This window comes from Conger conger, chromosome 6 (genome assembly GCF_963514075.1).
Source record: "Conger conger chromosome 6, fConCon1.1, whole genome shotgun sequence".
NCBI lineage: Eukaryota > Metazoa > Chordata > Actinopteri > Anguilliformes > Congridae > Conger > Conger conger.
The window spans coordinates 35,918,657-35,940,862 of record NC_083765.1 but is presented as its reverse complement, the minus strand read 5'-3'; the positions used below and the strand labels follow the sequence as shown (position 1 = coordinate 35,940,862).

The 22,206-nt window shown below is 48.3% G+C and overlaps 1 protein-coding gene across 1 annotated transcript; it reads left to right on the top strand.

Moving 5' to 3' along the window:
• Positions 1–5,646: 5,646 nt before the first annotated feature.
• n4bp1 (nedd4 binding protein 1) lies at positions 5,647–21,583 on the top strand. Its single transcript, XM_061247134.1, has 7 exons — positions 5,647–6,170; positions 12,045–13,660; positions 17,866–17,996; positions 18,747–18,843; positions 19,674–19,781; positions 20,290–20,391; positions 20,626–21,583. The coding sequence occupies exons 1-7, from the start codon at positions 5,862–5,864 to the stop codon at positions 20,951–20,953; spliced, it is 2,691 nt and encodes an 896-aa protein (XP_061103118.1). The 5' UTR covers positions 5,647–5,861; the 3' UTR covers positions 20,954–21,583.
• The last annotated feature ends 623 nt before the right edge of the window (positions 21,584–22,206 follow it).

The window sequence follows — 22,206 nt, the reverse complement described above, 5'->3', positions numbered from 1 at the left end:
TGTGTTTGTCAGCTAACTCACTGTTTGCACCAAGATCATGATCAAGTTACTTAATCCCTTTCACTTATTCTAAATGGCTGCTATGCATACAAAGAGTTGCACGTAGCAAGTTAGTGAAGGACCATGTACCAATATATCCACCTTCTCTGAGAATATACAAGCATTCTCAAGCCATTTGTACCATATTCAACCATTGCAATAATGATACTGATTAAATATTATTATGATGTGTTTCCTAATTCTCCGGATGTTGTTGTTTTGATGAAGAGAGCAGTTCTGGAGGTAGACCTTTCTTTAGACTCCAGTCTAGGAAAGGCCTTCCTCACTAAGGTATGGTAAAAATATTTTGGTAGACTTGTCAACATCCGCATACTAGTGTTAAGAGGTCTGCACCAGGCTGGAATGTTCAAATTGTGGGCAAAGCAACAGCCAAGATATTGTTCTATGTCAGCAATAATAAGTACCCACAAAGGTTGTGCTTCTACATACGCCCATAATGAGTCTGCAAGTGTCCATACCATCATTCTGTCTCCATTCTTTATGTCCTTTGATGTTGCTTCCTGTATGTGGACATAAAAGTATTAAGTGTGTGTGTGTGTGTGTGTGTGTGTGTAATGATGCTGTAGACTGTCTCAGTGTCCTATGACGCAGTGATATTCTGCGGTGCTAGCGTTTTGTCCTCCCTTCACTTTGGCCCGCTCTCGTTTTCAGGTGACTGATATGAAGGTTAACTGGCACTTAATATCCGTTGTTTAATGACCGGCGGGAACTCTTGCCAATCGCCGCCGTCCGGTCCGCGCAGCTGCGGCCGGGAGTGACCGGCGAAGCGGAACTAAGATGGAGCATGTGTCTCAGGTCGGCGTGCCTCTCCACCCCGCAGATGTGCAGCCGTCAGCTGCGGCCGCTCATCCGCGCGTTCTTTCCGTTCAGAACCGGCTCGCGCTGCTGCGGTCTCTGGAGACGCGTTTTCTTCGCGCAAAGTCCTCCAATTCACTGTACGATTTCTTTTTACAGGATAGTCATTGGGGAAAAAAAACCTATATAGGCCTATAAGCGGGGGAGCTGTTTCACTTCTTGAATGCGTTTTCTCAGTGCTATAGGCAAGCAAGCGGGTTGCGTTTGTTTCACAAAGAAAAGGCAGGGTGAGCTGAAGCCAGGGAATCAGACGCAGTGAAAGACTGAGGGCAGGAAACTGCTGAAAGAAAAAAAAACATCTCAATCGACCTGCGCAGGCAGGATCACGAGCCATGAATTAAGGTTTGAACACAGACATACAGGCAGGTCAAATGAGAGATTTCCCGGAAAATTGACTGAAATGGAAGTCTGTATGTTGGTGGGTAGCTATATCAAAGATGTAGAGGAGGTAGAAAAGAAACTCGGAGAGAGAGAGACTGGTACGTTGCTAGGGAGATGGACTGCAGAGATTGATTTGTTGGCAGACAGGTAGATGGGTAGATTTATAGAAGGATGGGTAAGCATGATTCTCAATGGATTGATAGAAAGAGTGAGGAAGTACAGGAGAGAGAGAGGGGGGAGTGAGACAGGATGATAGGCAGGTAGCAAGCTCTCTTGGGCAGATTGACAGTTGGCATTAAACGTGACATGAACAGAATGTGACTTGACTGATGTGGAGGCTTCTGTGTTTGTTAATACACTGCTGTTCTATCTTTGCTCTCCAGGGGGCACCAGAGGGTCCTCCCTATTCATCACCTTCCCAGCTACGATGGGGTGTGGGGGGTGGTCACGGCGGGTGATGGGGAGGGGGGAGGCGGAGGAAGGACGCACTCATGGACAGATATTACAGTCATCTCCCCACAGGATCCCCGCTGCCTCCTCTTGTTCAACAGTACTTCTCCTCAATGAACTTTAATAAAGGAAATGTGCCCCATTTCTGTGGGTCTGGGGTCCAAATAATGAAACATATTGATTTGAGCATTACATTCTAGTCGATACTCTCCCAAGGTGGGAGGGTAGGCTTGCAGGATGCTTCATGGATGGTTACGAGGATGACAGTGCCACCTAGAGCCGGCCACTAAAACAGCACAGAAAGCCAAGAGGAAATGGACATAGAGAAACAGAGTAAAACAGCAGCTCTTAACCATCATAAAAATGTCAGGTTTTTAAATATGTGCTTAGTCACGCCAAGGTTTCTTCATCAGCGTTCGCTGTGCAGTTGTTGATTTCTTTTCTTTGTGTGTGTTTGTTTATGTGTGCATATCGCATTTGTGTTTGTAAATGCAAACATGGACAAGGTGTGTAGGAGTATGTATAGGTTATTGTGGGTGCATGCATGTGGCTTGGTGGAGAGAGAAAGTGTTTGTGTGGGTGAGAGAGAATGTGCGTGTGTGTGAGAGTGAGAAAGAGAGAGAGAATGTGTGTGTGTGTGCTGAACACCCTTGCTTTCTTGTTTCTGAGACTGAGTGGCAGCTGTGCCACTGCTTTTAGTGTAGCTCTGAATGAGCTGTTTGTCTGTACTGCTCTGTCTCCTCCATCTCAAGGTCCTGAAGCCTGACAATAGGCCTGTCGCTGTTCCCTCTCCTCTCCTTGCAACACATGTTCATCCAGCATTCCTCACCCACACAAGGACACATCCAGATTCTCTTTAACCACGGGCACACACACACACACACACACACACACACACACTCCTCCCACAGCCCCGCCTCTTCCCTCTCTTTACTCGAGTTTTTCAACTTCTCTCTCATCACACAACATCACATCACATCACATTCCTATCACACAACTTGTATTTTCTATCCCTTTCTCTACTCTCTGTGAAGTTTTTCAAAATCAGGTAAAGCGATCCCCCCCCCCAACCCCCTTAATGACTAGCAGCTCCAGGCTGTATCCTGGGCACAATTGAAAATGCACATACAAAATGAAATAAATAATAACTCATACGACTGTTTATACAGATTGGGTGGTGGACACATGATTATCTCTTTAACCAAATAATAACTGAGTAATACCTGTTGGCTACATTATACAGAATTTTTGTAGCGTATTATATCGGGCATTAAAATTGGGTGGTTAAGGTAAATGACTGGGACATGCAAGGTCGGTGGTTCTAATCCTGCTGTAGCCACAATAAGATCCGCACAGCCCTTGACCAAGGCCCTTAACCCTGCATTGCCCCAGGGGAGGATTGTCTCCTGCTTAGTCTAATCAACTGTATGTCACTCTGGATAAGAGCGTCTGCCAAAATGCCAATAATGTAATGTTAAATTGCATCCGGTTCTTGGCTGGAGGAAAAACAAGAAAGTGTCATTCCTGAAAAGGACATAAGAGGGCACTGTCTTCAAAGGTGAAACTGGACTAAAAAAGAAAAATGTAATGGGGGAGTGGCAGACTTTTGTTGCCGCTATGGGGCGCAATTGTTTGAATACATCCCTTATCAGATATTGATTTCTCAATGTGAATTGCTATATTTGAACTGTTTTCTCATCGGCTGCTCAAGAAACCTGTTATGGGTTGTTCTTAATCATGTGATAATTTATCTGACGATGACGTGTTGGGAGAACAAGCGGCCAGAGCAACGCATTCATTTTTGCTGTTAAACACGGTGGTTGAAATTAGTTTTCATATAAAGGGATTTCATATGAAGTACAACTGGGTTGAGCCAGTTGTACTTCAGTTCACACATTGCTTAGTTAGCTATAACTTTAAATCCTACAAATACTCTTGATTTATTAATTACTAACATAAAAGCAACGGAAATAAGCTAACAACGTAACTAGCTAACTGTCCTATAGCCTATACCTACACTCTGCAGGTGTAATCACACAGTCACTAACGGTAAAACATATTTTCTGCACACAGCTTCACTTTTCGGTAACACCGTGGCATTTTGCAAGTCGGTAATCAAGCAGATGTTTCATTTATTGGGCGGCATGGATGGAGCAGTGGGTAGCACTGGAGGTCCTGGGCTCCTGGTCGGACGGGGCCTCTCTGTGTGGAGCATGTTCATCTCGTGCTCGCGTGGGTTTCCTTCGGGTACTCCACTTTACTCCCACACAGTCCAAAAACATGCAGGTTAGGCTGATTGGAGAGTCTAAACTGCCCGTGGGGATGAGTGTGTGAGTGAATGCTGTGTGTGCCCTGAGATGGACTGGCGACCTATCCAGGGTGTAGTCCTGCCTTTCGTCCAATGTATGCTGGGATAGGCTCCAGTGTGTGTGTGTGTGTGTGTGTGTGTGTGTGTGTGTGTGTGTGTGTGTGTGTGTGTGTGTGTGTGTGTGTGTGTGTGTGTTCAGGATAAGCGGGTTAAGACAATGGATCGATGGATCTTTCATTTATGGATACGATATTTCGATAGCAATCTAGCTAGCAAACTAGCTAGTATGCCAATTGGAAGTTTCCGTCGTTGATTATCTACTTGTCTTCGTAAGGACAGTACGTCCAAAAGAGTTACGATACAACCAGTTAGCTAGGATATAAGTGCTAATCGTGGTGCCAAAACATTTCTTAGCTGATTTTGTTGTAAAGTACTACCTCGTTGCACGCTAGTTTAGGACTTTACACTTGCGAAAACTGGTCCTTGGGATTTTTCAGCTCATTGGTTACCTATCACTGAGTTATATGATAGAACGCATTAAAAGTAAGCTTACCAATGACAAAGTGATCCGAACTTGTATATATTCCATTTATATTCCAAGATCTTGCCTACTTAAATTGCACATCCACCGTGATTTTCTTTCTGTTGACGAACTTCAATTTTCTTATCTCTGGTGGGTAATATTCATCTTTGACCAACGAAAGAATGATCTCTCTCCCGATCGATTTTGGCAACAATAAACTGTTCAGAAATTAACCATATTAAATCTGTTTTATAGTTGTATTAATATGCTTTTGAGTTCACCTTCGATTTAAAAAACATTGAGTTGTATGGGCAGGTTGTCACAGATGAGTCAAGGTCACATGCTTTGTGACGTGTATTAAAAACGATCCACCCGAAAAGAAAATCGTTTATTTTCTAGCATAGGTTGATACGTTGCATCGGTTCAATCATTATCACTCTAGAAGAGTATTAAGCTCACAGGAAACGGTTCGCAAAAAGTAGTCTTCACCTTCACAACTTGTCATGCTCTCTGGGGAAAGTTATGAGATACTCTGTGCATCAGATTATTACATTTTACTGCTGCTTCATCACACTGCTGTTATGCTATATCCGGATTGTTTTTTATATGTTACCGTAATTTAGGGGACTGCACACCAACTTTATCAGTGTACTGTAGCATTCGAGCAGTTCTTAAAAATACTTGTGTGTATATATATATATAGCACTGCTACATCTAGCCCATTTAAGTTCGAAGTTTGAATATGAGTAGGCCTAGTGATGTAATATTCCTATAAATCAGTATTCTATTAGGACATTAGAAGAGGTTGCGTTTTCGTGGTTGAAATAGTAGTGGTATTCTTACATCGAAAGTGCTGGTGGTAGGCCTAATTTTATTATTTTATAAACATAAATAAATCAGAATCTAGTACATGACATCAGGATTAGGATATTATTTTATTTTTGGAAAGTACATTATTGCAATAATTTTCGTTAACTTGCACAATAATATTGAGCAAGACCGAAAAGATGTACTGCTGATAGTCAGACCTTACTGAGATATGTGAGATAAACACTTCACCGCGGTCGTATTTTGATGACGTCATTGGGACTTTCCTGGTAGCTACGAGAGAGAGCTAGCTAGCAAACTTGGTAACGAAAGGGGCTACGAAGGAGACAGGAACGAGGAAGAAATTCTTGTGAAAATAATGAAGGGAGAAAGCGACTCGTTCATTATTGAGTGCTTCGAAGAGTAAAAACTCCACTAACAAGCAATATAAACACTGAAATAACCACCGAGTACCGAATGTCAACAACGCGGCCCCTTCTCGGGATGAAGCGAATCACCGAGTTAACCTGCTCGGAGCCTCCGGGAACCAGACTGTCTGCGCCGGTCAAAAAACAGCAACAAGAAGTGTTGACAGTGGATGAGTTCACAGTTCCTGAGGCGAAACAGGACGAGTTGAAATGCGTCAAGCCCCGGGTTGAGCAGGTTTTTGAAGTGGCGTTCACCATTATCGGCCTGTTAGACCCAACCGGAGCCCACGGCACCAAAGCTTCCAGGCAAATTTGGCTTCAGCTTAAGGGAAAAAGAGAAGATGTTTCAAAGGCTAAGGTAACGTTAACGTTTTACGTGTTCATGCTTCTCTTACATAACAATATTGGGTGTATGTAAAGTTACACGCAGTTTGAAATAATACACCAAATAGCAGTTACACAACGAATGGTTCATTGCGCCTTTCAATTGTTTAAATGTCAGGCTGTCTAACCTAAACATTTCATCCGTCGGTATCGCAGTGCAGTGTGACATTATGGGACATGGTTGGACTTGAATTAGGGTTCTGCGGATCGACTCTCCTGTTAGTACCCTTTGTATGCTGTTTAATGTACGTAATTGTTCTTTTTGTTTGCATTATCTAAACTGTTAATTCGCACAAGATGACTAATACTAGTAAGTATTGCAGGGTTGCTATTAAAATACCAACCCAAGAGCAAACAGTATTTCCTCCTTAGCTATCTCGGTTTGCTTTGCTATGTGGAATGTCCCAGTGTGAATGCCGCGTTGGGTAATCATTCTCCATCTCCTTCTGATTTAACTGGTTAATACCCATATAGCACAAGGCATTGTGGTTCTAATAGATAGGTAGTGGTTACATTATGACTCACTGCTACACAGCGCAAGCTGATAATGCTGGCTGGCAACATTTTTTTCCTCACTCTGAAAGTATGTGCAACAGACTTGTATGCTGCATGTAATTTGTGATCTCTCATAAAATTTGGTAGTCATACAAGCACCATAGTACACTGAGTCCGTCTAGAACGGAACGTTGCCTGGTAATTTATGTTATTTCCCTCTGCCTTGACTCTAGTACAGTTTTGACAACTTCGGACTGCCCTGGCTCTTTCCCTCTACGCAAAACGTAGCTCCGCCCCCGCCTTCACGGTCTGCAGGTTTGGTCGAGTTCACCTTCTCCCCGAACTGGCACCGACTGCTTTTGTTGAACTCAACGCGGAAAACGCTGTTACTGGTGCCAGTAAACGCGTTGCCCCCGCTAGACCTGTTCACAATACACAAAAACGGAAACCCCACCAACCACCCTTCTGACACAATCTCTATGTCTCTTTATTTCCTACTTTTGGTATCTGTGCGCAATCGCCAAACCATGCGTAACGCATAGAGGGACGAATTTAGATTGTGTCATTACTGCTGTAGAAGTCTTTCCTGCAGGAAGTCCCAGCCTGTTGGCTGATTCATCTCTGCTTGAGCTAAAATCCCCTTGTCGCTCATAGCTACAGTTCTCATACATAGAAAGTTTATATCGACCATGCTGTTACCACTTGTCAAAAAACTTTAGTTACTGTCAGCACTGTTCATAATACTGCTAACTTTCTAATTACACATGGATATCAAGTTATACCTGCTATCATGTCTGGTCTGTGTCATTAGGGTATGTACTGCCACCAGTTTGTTGGCAGGTATGTTTCTGATACTAAAGTCACTGGAGGCCTTGGCTTTAGCTAAGTGCGCTGCTCGGTGTTGAAGGCGGGGGAAAACCCCATGCACCCCACAAGCAGTCCCAATTTGTGAGCACGAACGACACACCTGTGTCTGTGAGTGCGCACACAAGCGGGTGGGAGTGTTAATCGGTTACTATAATGCGGTCTGATTTAAGAATGATTCAGAACGGTGGTGGTATGTAAATCGCTCCAGTGCAGGTGAGTCACCGCTCCCAGTCGTCTCTGAAGTCGCCCGCAGTCACCTGTCGGTAAACGCTCTCCACTAGAATTATCGTAAGTGACGTGAAGGCACGCGGCAGCGCAGGAAACACGCCTCGACCCCAGCCTGTCATAGAGCGCGGAGCGTGGACCGTTCTCCATGGCCGCAGTCACCCTTCACCCAGCACAGTCCCATAGATAGAAACTCTCCCCCCTCCGTCCCACTCGCTGTTGAAATCAGTCTTACTTCCCACGTTATTGTTATTAGATTCTGTCGGAATCCTTGCCATCGGTGGGAAGCTGGGCTGTGAGTCAGTGTTAGTGTCATTAGTAAGAACCTGTAAACAACACAACCGCTGGGAGTGTACTCTGACGCAAACCAGTTATTTGCGGTTGAAGTTCTGAAGTAGTAGTCTGTCTAAGGTCATTATTGACCCCCCAGGAGCAAGAAAGCAGTTCACAAACACAAAAGCTGTACAGTTTGGCTGTGCATGTATTCACCCTTTACATAGCTTGTGGCTCTTGCCTGTAGTATCAAAAATGTGAATCTTTCAGGCATGAGTTCTGAAGTACTCACTATTGTACTTAAAATGAGCCTATTTGCCACGGTGGCACAGCGGTTAAGGGATTAGACTTTGGTTTTAAGCAGCTGCCCACAGAGGACCGGGGTTCAGACACCAGTCTTGCCGGTCCTGGCTGAGTATGGTTGGTGCATGAGGGAGGATCGCCACAAAGAAACGTCCCCGATTGCCTCGGAATCTGGGGCTAGAGACGGCACAGCTGGAAGAAGGCATGTCATTCTCTTTCCGGCTGCTGGGGGGTAGGGTTGTTGCAGTGTTTCCTCAGCAGTGCAGGGGAATTGATAATGAAGACATTGGCCACCAAATTGGGAGAAAAGTTGGGAAAAAACAGTCACAAATAAAAATAGCCTACTTGATAATGCATCACCAGTGAATTAAGAAATCAGAAAAGGTTTGGACAGTATGTTAAATGAAAAGAAAAACCGAAAACAGCGATTTGTAAATGATCTTTGACCTGTATTACGGCACATTATTTGACGTTTTACCTACAATTTTATTGTATTTTCAAAAGAAACTTCAATTTTGAACGTATTTCCAAAAAGCATTTACCACTTTGTCATGTGTGCAGAATGTGGTTTCACATTGTGTTGTTGAAATATGCATGGGTGTCCCTGGAAAAGATGTACCAAGTGTAAGTCACCTTTGCCAAGGGCACTGACACAACCCCATACCATGACACTTGGACTTGTTGCTGGTCTGGATGGTCCTTTTCGTCTTTGGTCTGGAGCATACGGCGTCCATTTCCTCCAAAAAAGACCTGAAATACTGATTTGTCTGACCGCAATGCACGTTTCCACTGTGTGATGCTCCATCCCAGATGCCTCTCAGCCTCTGGACACGGTTAACATAAGGCTTGCTTTTGGCGCAGTTTAGTTTTAACTGGCATTTGCGGATATAACTGCGTATTGTAGTGCTTGACAAAGGTTTGCCAAAGTAATCCTGAGCTCATGTGGTCGTATGGCTTGTCGATGAATGGCGGTTCTTCATGCAGTGCTGTCTGAGGGATGGGAGAGCACGGTTATTCAACTTATACTTGCACCCTTGCCCTTTTCTCACTGAAATTTCTCCAGATTCCTTAGATCTTTTAAGTCTGTTATGCACTGTAGAGGGTGAAATATCCATCCCTTCCTATCTTGCTTTGAGGAACATTGTTTTGAAATATTTCAATAATTTTCTTGCACATTTGTAGGCAAACTGGTGAACCCCTTTGCTCCTGAAGGACTAGGCCTTGCCTGGATGCTGCTTTTTTACCAGGTCATGATTACAATCGCCTATCAAAATCACTTTTCGACTATCAATCAACTTTTTTGTGTTGCAGGCCTGAATGGCAGGAATGGATGAATATTTACAAATGAAATGAAGTTGACCAGACAAAACATGAAATATCTTGAGTTCATGCTGTCTGCTTTGAAATACAAGTCAAAGTAAATTTAGAAGTCACTGCTTTCTTTTTAAATTGCATTTTCAATAGCTTTAACCTTTTCTGATTTGGGGTTGTAGTTTTGCCGTTTAATTTATAGTTTATAACAGCATAAGGTGCAGTCCACATTTCAGCAGCAGTTGTAGTTCTAAAGCTGTGGAGTTTTAAACATGTTCAGGATACAAGCAATGACTGAAGTCACACTTGATTCTGTGAATAAGTCACTGAAATAGCATTAAAATGCTATCATTCAATGTAGTATTCTTAATTTAAAAATCCCCAAAATATGATCGTAAGAAGTGAAACACTTATTACATATGAGCCAAAACTCATAATGTAACAATGCAACGTCAACAACGTCAAGCAGCACAACAAAACTTGAATCCGGAATGTCTGCTCTTGTGTGTGACATAAATCCGTCTCTGCACTTTTCCTCCTTTCCCCTTGTTTTTCTTGTTGAAGTTGACCAGTAATGGTCGTAGATTGTTCCGAAAATGAGACTTGTAGGGAACTGTGAGCAGCAAACAGGAATGAATGTTAATTTGTTGCCCGCAACAATGCAGGCATTTTAATGCATTTCTTGGCACCATCACCAATGCAGTTTTTAAAATAACAATGCGTGAGGAACAGATAGACTACACTTCCACCCACTCACCTCCGGATACAGATCGTTTTTTCTCTGCAGTCTGCACTACTAGTAATGTTGCAAATGCAAAGGAGTACTCGAATACTCTGCAGAAATTCCCTTCGGTACTCAAGCACTGAAAGCAATCAAAATGTCCAACCCTATTATCCAGCCAACATATGACTTCCTATGTATCGTACAGGATTGTACAGGTATTGTCATATTCTAAGATTCAGCTGTAAATGGTTTTTGTTCCTGTTTAAAAAATTGGGCCCCGGCCATACCATATTACCATATTACCATAATTGGCCAATTATCTGCAAACTTGGAATTTCTGAGTCATTCCTTTGGGTGTGAAGTAGAGGGTCATTTAGTAGCCAGCAGGGTCTGAAATTAACACGCAACAAGTGTAAAATGCGGGCAGTAATTTTTTCTGAAAGCGTAACTTAGTTATATGCTTTCGGTGATGAGATCTGGGAATGGTAATATGGCACTCACTGTCCACAGTACCCATTAATGGACCTAACAGGCCTATGATTTGCTGTGTGGCTATAAGCGTACTAAACGTTTTTAAATTAAACTATGCTTGTGAATATTGTAAAAAAAAAAAAAAAAAATCAAAAAAAAATTGCTTGTGAATTTTACATGTTTACTTGCCCTTGCCTAGACAAAAACGTAAATTCGGACACCTGCAGTATTTTTCAGCTTGGCTTAACTAATTTGAGATTTGGGTTTGGAATGTCCAGGTAGGAGGATTAGGAATATTAGATCAGTTTGTATTTTTAACTTCTCTAATGGAAATTACGTGCCTGCCATTTTAAAACTGGATGGTATTCTTAGTAATCCTTATTCTGTTCAACTGTACTGTGCTCCCATTTAACCCTTATCGGAGCAAACACATTATCAGGCACTGGTGTGTATTTTTCCCTGAGTCATACTGAAGATGGTGACCCGCACTAGTACAGTGTGGGACGGGCAACGTTGAGCTCAGTACAGTCGTTACTTCCTGCGTAACTTTTCCCCGACTTAGAGTACAGCCCAGTCAAACGGTGTCCGTGGGATTGTGTTTCTTTTTTGACTCCGGGGTGAGGCGGTTGACTGGGGTTGACTGCACTTTTGGGGTCGATTCCATTTCAATGCAGCCGGTTTAATGAGAAAAAGACAGGTCCTGAGAGCAACCCAGGACGTTATGAACACCTCATACCCTCCTGTGGGACGGGCACTGCTGAAACATGGGGGGCTGCCCTGGGGCGTTAAAACGAAAAACCTAAATGGGCTCAATTCATGCACCATGCTCTCAGAATGGGTCCGGATGAGATCCGGCACCCGATTGGCTTCTTGTCAAAGGATATCTGGGTGGCATGAAGTTCTGGGCAAAGTAGTGTTCATTATTTGTGCGCTCCATGTTGGCCATGAGGGGGCTCGTGACTTGCTCTCTGCATATGTGTATGATTGGGTCTCCTCCGCCTCCACTCTGGCTGACCCCAGGAGTGTTTCTCTGCAGAACGCTGAGTTGTGTTCACTCCCCTGAGCTGGTAGCAAAGGGCTTATATAGGAATGATTGGTCTTTCCTATTTCTGGAAGCTTTGATAGATGTGGTAGATATGGCTGTTCCCTGTTCTTTCTGACACTGTGCTGTTGTTGCAGGAGTACGTGAAGGGGCTGTGCGACCCAGAGCACCAGCAGTTGGAGGTGTACCCAGTGGACATGCACTGCATTTTCGTGGGCGCCCGGGGCCTGTTCCTGGATCAGCTCCTCCGGGACACCAGTGCTGAGGTGGCGGTCCTGGAGCCGGGCCGGCTCCGCCTCCTGGGCGGGGCGGAGGCCGTCGTCATGGCGCAGAGCCGCGTGCAGCAGTTCGTGGCGCTCTTCCAGGAGAACAAGAGCCTGCCCGGAGACACGGAGCCCGCCGTCAAGCGGGCCTTCAAGACCTTCGTGGAGGAACGCGCCGACAAGTACGCCATGGAGCTCCTGCTGCTCCCCAGCGCCCTGAAGGAGGAGCTGCTGAGCCTGGCCTGCGGAGCCTCGCCCCCGCCCCGCCCGCCGAACCCGCCCCCCGACCCTCCGCCCCCCGACCCGCTGGACCGCTCCCGCACCAGCACGCCCGTCACCGAGCTGTCCAACCGCATCCTGGACGCGTCCTTCGAGGACAAGGTGGGCGCCGGGGCGGAGGTGGTGGTGAACGGCCGGCCCTGCCACAAGCGGCGGTCCTCCGAGAGCGAGGCGCGCGACACCAAGCGGCAGTTCTCCCAGGAGCGGCGCGACGAGGAGCTGGAGACCGACTGGTGCTGCATCGGCGGCGAGGGCCGGGGCAAGCAGCACAACAACGCCGCCCCCAAAGCGGACGAGGAGGTGGTGGTGCTGGACTCCAGCGAGCTCTCGGACGACGGCGCCGACGGCGTCAGCCCCGAGACTAACTTCAAGTGCCTGGTGAACTTCTTCAGGACCATGGGCTACCAGCAGGAGGTGGTGGAGAGGGTAGTGAAGGAGGCGGGGCAGAGGGAGGAGGACACCTTCCTGCTCTTGGAGCGCATCGTGGAGGAGAGTCAGCGGGCGGGAGCGGGGGCGGGGGTGCGCACAAGAGAGCCCAGGACGCCCAGCCCCTCCTGCCAGCCTGCCGCCATCCCCTCTTCCTCCTCCTCCGCCTCCTCGTCCTCATCCTCCTCTCGGGGCAGGGAGAAGGACAGGGCCCACAGCAGGGCGCACGTGGAGGTGAAGTCCAAAGAGAACATCCACCCCGACAGTAACGGCCTGTACCTCCAGCCGCACGGCGGAGTCGTGCACGCCCACCCGGCCGGGCCCCCGAGGAGGCCCCGCGAGATCATCACCATCCCGGACGACGACGACAGCGAGAGGGTGCTGGTGGCCACCCGGGTCCGGCCGGCGTCCAGGCCGGCGACGAGGCCCAACTTCGCCGTGGCCAAGATGGACTACCTGTCCCGGGGCAGCACGAGGACCCTGGGGCCCGAACGGGTGGAGAGCGTCACGCCCCTCCGCAGCACCACCCAGCGGCCCCCCCAGACTCTGGAGCGCCCCGGCTGCTCTTACCAGACCGTGGGGCCGCCCCGGCTCCCCCCTTCCTCCACCCCCACCCCCGGCCCGGCCCCCAGCCCCGTTCCCCAGCCCCCAAAGGCTGCGCCCCTCACAGGGGTGTCCCGCTTCCAGCAGTCGCTGCGCACGCCCTACCGGCTCACCCTGCAGAACGAGACCGGAAACCCGGGCCTCCGCCACATCATCATCGACGGCAGCAACGTGGCCATGACGTGAGTCTGCCGTCCCTTCTCACCCCGCCCGGCAACAGCCACTCACTCACTTTTACACCAATTGGAATCCTTTTCCGTGCTTTCTGACCAATAGCAATCCTTTTTTTGGATGGGCTTTAAATTAGAACATAGCAAACATTGTCAAATTCAGTCCTTGTTTGTTGGGTTTTGCGCCGATGGCATCAAAATAACAGGATTAATTGATGGTGTTGATGCTCCTGGCTGAGAATGAGTGTGTGCAGATCTCTGCAGTGAGTCAGTAGTTGCGCTGGAAGAATTGGACGTTAACATGGTCCCTGCAGATTTATTGTTGGAGTATTAAACATCGGGAGGGCCGTAGAACATCCACATATCAAATGAATCCCACTTTTCCTCCCCAGTGAAAATTAGCATGCATTTCACTACAGGCCAAAATGTGGGGGGGGGGGGCGGAATCAAAACTTTTCTGAAAAGGAACCGACCCCAGCCCTGGGTCATACTGTACTTTTACTGTTTCAGTTTCATAATCATCGAAACCAAAAGGGCTGCGCTGGGGTTTTCTCTCAATCCTCATCCACCCGGGGCGGGGGGCAGGGGCACTGGGAGAGAGAAGCGTTATGATCCCATGTGTCACCAGCTACTTGTGAATTTAAGGTGTCTGCGTGTCGTGGTGATAATCTGGCAAAGCCTGTGCGTATGTTCTCGGGACGGGTATAGCACACCTCCGTACGCGATGTCACCCCGACATCAGGTACAGAGAGGATGGGTGTAGGTGTCACTGCGGGGGCGGCAAACACTTTCCAGTAAATGTGATGGTGCACTTTGCAACCTGTATCTCCTGCACGCACGCACTGCTTGGTAATGACTGTGATCTGCAGTGTTTCAAGGCTTGCCAGGGCTTCACAAGAAAGGTTCAAAGGCGTTAGTGTCAGCAAAATCTGAGAAAAGTCAGAAAAAGATTTTTGTATGTAGCCTAGTGGCTACGGTGCGTGACTGGGACCTGAAAGGTTGGTGGTTCAGTCCCCAGTTAACCAATCATCAATATCTGTGCAGCTGTTTGGCCCTTGAGCAAGGCCCTTAACGGGATTGGCCCATTTAGTCCAATCAGTTGCTTTGGATAAAAGAGTCTGCTAAATACCTGTAATGTAACTAATGATTTGAAGCAAAATTTTTGCCCATTGCAAGCAACCTCATTGGGCATCATTGGTTTGCCGGCTGGAAACGTGTATTCGCCTGGATGGCAGACGGCCCTTGTGGAAAATATGGTGCTCATTCCCTGAGACTAGAATGGCTTAGCGTTGACTTAGTTGTGCTGATTGAATTGTGTCGCTCACTTGTAACGGTCGGTCGGAAATTCTGCGTACCCAGTGCAGAATGTGAAGCAGTCACTGTGCTTTCCCGCCAAGAAAATTCATCATTCCAGCTTGGCCGTTGTTTGGGTGTTCTGGTGGCGCTTGTGGTAGCGGGTACTTTACCCGTCTGGCCAGGCCCGTAGCCTGCGTTTCTGCCTTCCAGAAAATTCACACTGTGATCTTGACCAGCAGGATGCAGCGCAATCAACCAACAAAATCCGCCGGAACGCAGAGCTTGAAGTTCTGTGGCTCTAGCACAACATTGCAGTTGCACCGCATGCGGTCTCACCTGTGGGTGTCATCACAAAATGGCATTTCATAACCATAATTAAATTTGAGAGATGGCCAGGTGGGCAGTTTGAAAACTTTTTTTTTGACAGCAGAGTGAAGCCCATTTGCCTGAAAGCTTATTTGTGTGTGTCTGTTTGTGTGTGTCTCTCTGTGTGTGTGAGTGTGAGTGTGAGTGTGAGTGTGAGTGTGAGTGTGAGTGTGAGTGTGAGTGTGAGTGTGAGTGTGTCTGTGTATCTGTGTGTCTGTGTCTGTGTCTGTGTCTGTGTCTGTGTCTGTCTGTCTGTCTGTCTGTCTGTGTCTGTCTGTGTCTGTGTCTGTGTGTCTGTGTCTGTGTCTGTGTCTGTGTCTGTGTCTGTCTGTGTGTGTGAGCGGGCGCACATGAGAGGGCGAGAGAGAATTACAGTAGGGTTGAGAATGAGGGAGTTTGAGTGTGTGACTGTACACATTTAGGTGAGCGTACAGGATGTGATTGTCTGATGGAGGTGTATTCGTGACCTCGGGCAGCTCCGACTCGGCCCCAGTGCGCTCGGCACACGCTTCCCGTAACCCGCACGGGTGTGGAGGCATGTGCAGATGTGGGGGCGAACCCAAATAGCAGGTGCAGTGAGTGTGTGGGGCTGCAGCCTCGCTGCAGGGGGCGGGGCCTGGCCCCTGACTCACTCGCTCTGATTAGCCGCTTCCTCTGGTTCACAGGGCCTCAATCTCACTTCCATTCACACTCTTCAGCTTTTCTCATGTCCTCTTTCTTCTTCCAGGAATTGGCACATGTGGACATTTTGTGTGTGTGTGTGTGTGTGTGTCTGTCTGTCTGTCTGTCTGTCTGTCTGTCTGTCTGTCTGTCTGTCTGTCTGTCTGTCTGTGTCTATGCATATATCTGTCTGTGTGTGTGTGTGTGTGTGTGTGTGTGAGAGAGAGAGGGGGGGAGAAAGAGCGAAAGAGAGGGAGGGAGGGAGGGAGGGAGAGTGTGTACACTTGTCCATTTGTGTCAGTGAGGTGTCATGCTCTCATGCTCTTCTCTTGGTGAGCAGTCCTATGATGTCATCCCAGAATTCCCATTCCTCTGAATCACTAGCCAGTTTGTTCCCTGTTGGCTAATATCCCTGTTCTGTATTCATTCTGCAGATATCCTCTTTCCATTACAGGGGAACTCCACTACAAGATGCGATTGATGGGCTGATTCTTGCTTTGAGCACCCAGAGTGCACACACTGTGAAAGTGTGGTTCTTATTCTCAGAATGTGTGCTTTCCAGTCCTCGCTGCTTTAAACAGAATGCATGGCCCTGTCAGCTCAGCTCATTTCTTACTGAACCATTAACACTGTTTTAGCACATTTCATGTAATACATTTCCGCCCGTTTAATGTGAGTGTTCTGGTGTAAAATAGCTGCCTTGCGTCACCCTGGGGATAGGCATGGGGGGGGTGAGTGAGTTTATTCCATTCACTGAGAAATTAGTGCTTTCAGATCTTGGAAATTGCAAGGTAAAGGCCACCTGTTATCATTTTTATGAAATGAAAAACAGATTAACAAGATTAATCAGTGATTAAATAAGACATAAAATGAATTATGTTAAGTGTTTGTACACCAAAGCATGTACTGCAGTGGTTTTCGGCTCTGCATCTAGATCCTGTAGAGTAGCAAAGTGGTGAAGATTTGATCACGGCGGGTCTGATAAGCATCCGCACAATCGGCCTATCAGCGGCAGGAAAAAGCCCCTCGGCCGCAGCGGCCAATCGGACTGCAGGCCGAGGCGCCGGTCAGAGATGACCGTGTCTTCATTCAGGCTGGGACTTTAGCAGCGCTTTGAGGTTCAGGTGCTCTTTCTCCGCCCAGCCCAGGGTCTCGGGAAGATTTTTGCGCTGGCGCGGTGTGGTACTGTTTTGGCTCATTTCCTGCCTGACGTCACGCTCTCCCCCCAGACGGGAAGTTCCGTGCGATCTTGCGTCGGCTTCTGACGCCGAAACTGAACCGTGTCTCTCCGTCCCTCAGTCAATCCGTCTATCACTTCTTGTTTTACACGTTTTTTTTGTTTTGTTTGACAAGTGGAGAGGGTTCTCGAGATTTGAATCCTGGTGCTCTCAGCAAATATATTCTTGGTAAAGCTTCTCCACTCGAGTATCTTGCTTTTCGCTGTTGGTTTGATCCGAACTGTGTTGCGTAAGCAGGCAAGCGTGTTGCCTACACGCTGGTTCGTGACACACACACACAAATGTACATGCGCATGCACATAGGGGAAACAATTAGCTCAGGAGCTAAGAGCTGTCATCTGGCAGTCCATCCCGCCCCGGGTGTGTCAGTGCCCCTGAGCAAGACACCTAACCCCCAATTTCTCCTGACGAGCTGGTTGGTGTGTGTGTGTGAATGGGTGAATGAGAAGCATCAATTGTACAACGCTGTGGATAAAGGCGCTATATAAATGCCAACCAATGCCAATCTACCATTTACATGTACACGCACATGCGGACACTTGCACCCAGAGGGACATTCTGACACCTGTCAGCGTCATCGTTTATTGACCCCTGTTGCTCGCAGTAGTTCTATGGAAACTGGCCTCGTGCGTGACCCTTGAACCCTGACCCTCGCAGGCATGGACTTCACCGGTTCTTCTCCTGCCGTGGGATCGCCATCGCCGTGGAGACCTTCTGGAAGCGAGGCCACCGCGAGATCACCGTCTTCGTGCCGCAGTGGAGACAGAAGAGAGACCCCAGCGTCACAGGTGGGCTGAAGTGTGTGTGTGTGTGTGTGTGTGTGTGTGAGAGCGTGTGTGTGCGCAAGAGTGTGTGTGTGTGTGTGTGTGTGTGTGTGTGCGCACGAGTGTGAGTGCATTAGGCACATGAACAGAAGCCGGAATCCTGGAATTTCCCAAAAATGTCCGCTCCCATTTCCTGCAGTAAAATGGAGCGGGGCGACCAGTTCTTCTCACCGCCTGAAATGCTCATTTGTTTTCTGAGAACGTTCTGTTAAATTAGCAAATGCCTGTTCTGCGAGTCTTGACCTTTCATGAGTTTATCACAAGAAGGGAATTAATCTTAAACATCCTTCTGTAGCGCACAGCTTGTTAAATACATGGTTGTAATGTTCTCGGCAGTTTATAAAGGTGTGTGTGTTCTCTGCAGTGTGTAAAGGTGTGTGTGTGTGTTCTCTGCAGTGTGTAAAGGTGTGTGTGTGTGTGTGTGTGTGTGTGTGTGTTCTCTGCAGTGTGTAAAGGTGTGTGTGTGTGTGTGTTCTCTGCAGTGTGTGTGTGTATGTGTGTGTGTTCTCTGCAGTGTGTGTGTGTGTGTATGTGTGTGTGTTCTCTCCAGTGTGTAAAGGTGTGTGTGTGTTCTCTGCAGTGTGTGTGTGTGTGTGTGTGTGTGTTCTCTGCAGTATGTAAAGGTGTGTGTGTGTTCTCTGCAGTGTGTGTGTGTGTGTGTGTGTGTGTTCTCTGCAGTGTGTAAAGGTGTGTGTGTGTTTCCTGTCTCCACAGAGCAGCACTTCCTCGGCCAGCTGGAGGACCTGCGGCTGTTGTCCTTCACCCCGTCCCGGGAGGTGTGTGGGCAGCGGATCTGCTCCCATGACGACAGGTACCCCTCCCGCACACACCACGTCAAACTACACCCCTCTGTCCCTCATGCTCTCCATGCTACACCCCACTCGCACACCCCAAACTCAACCCAACTCCCCCTCTCACACCCCAAACTCAACCCAACTCCCCCTCTCACACCCCAAACTCAACCCAACTCCCCCTCTCACACCCCAAACTCAACCCAACTCACCCTCTCACACCCCAAACTCAACTCAACTCACCCTCCCACACCCCAAACTCAACCCAACTCACCCTCTCACACCCCAAACTCAACCCAACTCACCCTCTCACACCCCAAACTCAACCCAACTCACCCTCTCACACCCCAAACTCAACCCAACTCACCCTCTCACACCCCAAACTCAACCCAACCCACCCTCTCACACCCCAAACTCAACCCACAGCAACCTGTCACACCCTAAACTCAACCCAACTCACCCTCTCACACCCCAAACTCAACCCAACTCACCCTCTCACACCCCAAACTCAACCCAACTCACCCTCTCACACCCCAAACTCAACCCACAGCAACCTGTCACACCCTAAACTCAACCCAACTCACCCTCTCACACCCCAAACTCAACCCAACTCACCCTCTCACACCCCAAACTCAACCCAACTCACCCTCTCACACCCCAAACTCAACCCAACTCACCCTCTCGCACCCCAAACTCAACCCAACTCACCCTCTCACACCCCAAACTCAACCCAACTCACCCTGTCATACTTTGCCAAATACCTGTTACCTTCTTACATCCCAAACTCCACTCCCCGTGTTGATAATCTCCCTCTGGCCTCTGAGCTTACCTGACCCCCTCGCACTGCCAGGTTCCTTCTCCACCTAGCAGAGAAGACGGGTGGGGTCATCGTAACCAATGACAACCTGCGGGACTTTGTGGACACGTCGGAGGCCTGGAGACAAATCATCAAAGAGAGGTGAGGGGCATAACCACAAGCCCGTGCTGTGCTCCTGCCCTGGACTGGAAATACATGGGCCAAGACTTCCCATGGGCTGGGGAAAAGCTTTCTGAAAGCGCAGGAGAGCCCTTTCAGGCCTGTGTGTCACTCACTGGAGCCAGAGAGAGAAGGGTGTGTGTGCGTGATGGTTGTGAAGTCCAGCCGAGTCCTGGTTTCACACTAAGCGTCAGAGATAGAGATACAGACTCCTCAGAATATAAAAATATTGTCCAAATAACACCATTTTTACAAATCGGCAGATGGGGGGATACTGGACTAAGAAAGGAAATGCCTATTGCGACTATTTTCTTGTGGGGGAAAAAACAGAATTTACCATTGATTGCATTGGAAGTGCATCTGATTGCATTGGCTGAAATGCCTCCACTGGACCCAACAGCACTGGTGTTAGTGAGCAACGTTTTGCAACTAGAGCAGGAAATGAGGAAAGTGACCACACGCACTCAGGCTCAGCGCTGTGTTTCTGCAGGCTGCTGCAGTTCACCTTTGTGGAGGACCATTTCCTCATCCCGGACGATCCCCTCGGCAAGCACGGCCCCCAGCTGGAGGATTTCTTACACAAGGACTTCAGGTGTGTGTCTGTGTGTGTGTCTCTGTCTGCGTCTGCGTCTGCGTCCACTGTGTGTGTGTGTTTGGGTGTCTGTGTGTGTGTGTGTGTGTGTGTGTGTGTGTGCGCAAGTCATATGAAAGAGGAATTTAGTTTCTGAACATGGGTGAGAATTGTCAGTAATGTACGGGAGGCTTTTAAACAGGAGGCCCTGTCTCTCTCTCTCTCTTGCTTGACTGTGAGGTCTCTCTCCCCCAGGCTCAGCCCAGTCACCGCCCCCTCCAGACCGGAGCTCCGCGTCACTCCTCCGGTCTACGTCCAAGCCCTGCAGTCGGCCCCGCGCCCCTCTCTGGCCCCCCAAACCAGGCCCCCGACCCGCTGGCCCCACACCGGGCCCCCCGACTGGTACCCGCCCCGGCCCTCTAACCCCTCCCCCCCGGCCCAGCGCACGCCCGGCGAGACCGCTGACCTGAAGAGGAAGCTGTACGACATCTTCCCCGACCACAAGCCCCGCATCGACCGCATCCTCAGCGAGAACCCCTACATGAGGGACCTCAACGCCCTGTCGGGCCTGCTGCTGGGCTGAGCCCACCACGGGGGGCTGGGCCGTGCAGCTCTCCCATTTTAGGAGAAATTGTTCCTGAAAATAGTTTTTGTGCTAACTTGAAAAAATAATGTAGAAGCACATCTACTAATTGGGTTGCATTGGTGTGCTCCCTGGAAAAAATATATATGGTAGAGCATTGGGGTGGGTGTGTGGAGGGGGTGTGCCCTCTGAGAGCAGGGTTCGACAGACTGGCCCCTGGGCTTTTAGTGTAATAATAAAAGGGGACTTTTAAACCCGCTGCACTATGGGGAAAAATAGAGTCTGCCTGCCAGACGTCAACTTTACACTGCAGTCCCGTTGACCGGAGGTCCTGGGGAACCTGCCCCCGCCCCTCGCTTCCCGGCTCCTCCGGCACACTCACTTCCTGCCGTCTGTTTTCGGGTTCCCGCCTGATAATGTCAATCAAAGTGATTGTCCAACGGAATTAGAGGATCGGGTGGAGGAACGGGTTTGGCGGAAGTGGGCGTGCACACAGATGTATATATGAATTATAAATGTTTCCTCGTAATTTATTTCTGCAGATTTCAGTTTGTGTCAGCGGGAGAGACTTCTTGCTTCAGCTTGCGAGGCCCGTGGCGGTGTTCCCCCGACTGCTGCGGGAGAGGGGGGGGGGGGGGGGGGGAAAGGGAGCCTTTCTGTTTTGGAGCTCTTATAATAGAATCACTAAGACTTGATTTGCATTTGTACATATGACTTTAAATCCTTCACTGCACAGAGAGAGGTATCCTTACTACCAAGACGCGGAACTTTTGGAACGAGGGAAGAGACTGAAGGAGGGAAGGAGAGGGGGCTGCACAGAATCTGAAAACGGGAGTTTTTACAGAGACTTTTTTCCCTTGCTCACTGGACAGCATTCCCTCTCTCTGTGTGTCCGTTTACTGTTTACACATGGGAACTTCAGTGTCCATTACAACAATCCCACATTTCCCTCAATGCAACACTCAAATGCTAAGTTTTTGGTAGCAGGACATTGTGAGCACACAAGCTCCCTCAGTGTACGTTTAGCGGGGGGGGGGGGGGGGGGGGGAATGCGCTTCCTTACCTTAACTAAGTCCATTGATATTTAAGCACAGACTTGACACCTGTAATGGCGTAGAACTTTTTTTTCCCCAAGAAGCTTTGCCCCAATTCCGTGTTCCCCTTGGCCCCGCTAAATCGGGACACGTAGCAACGGGGACAGATGGGGATGTAGATGCAAATAAATACCTATTTAAAAAGCAACTCATTCACTC

Coding starts and splice junctions, on each gene's coding strand:
- n4bp1 (XM_061247134.1), top strand. CDS start 5,862: ATGTCAACAACGCGGCCCCTTCTCGGGATGAAGCGAATCACCGAGTTA. Junction 6,171..12,044: donor AAGATGTTTCAAAGGCTAAG/GTAACGTTAACG, acceptor CTGTTGTTGCAG/GAGTACGTGAAGGGGCTGTG. Junction 17,997..18,746: donor GAGAGACCCCAGCGTCACAG/GTGGGCTGAAGT, acceptor CTGTCTCCACAG/AGCAGCACTTCCTCGGCCAG.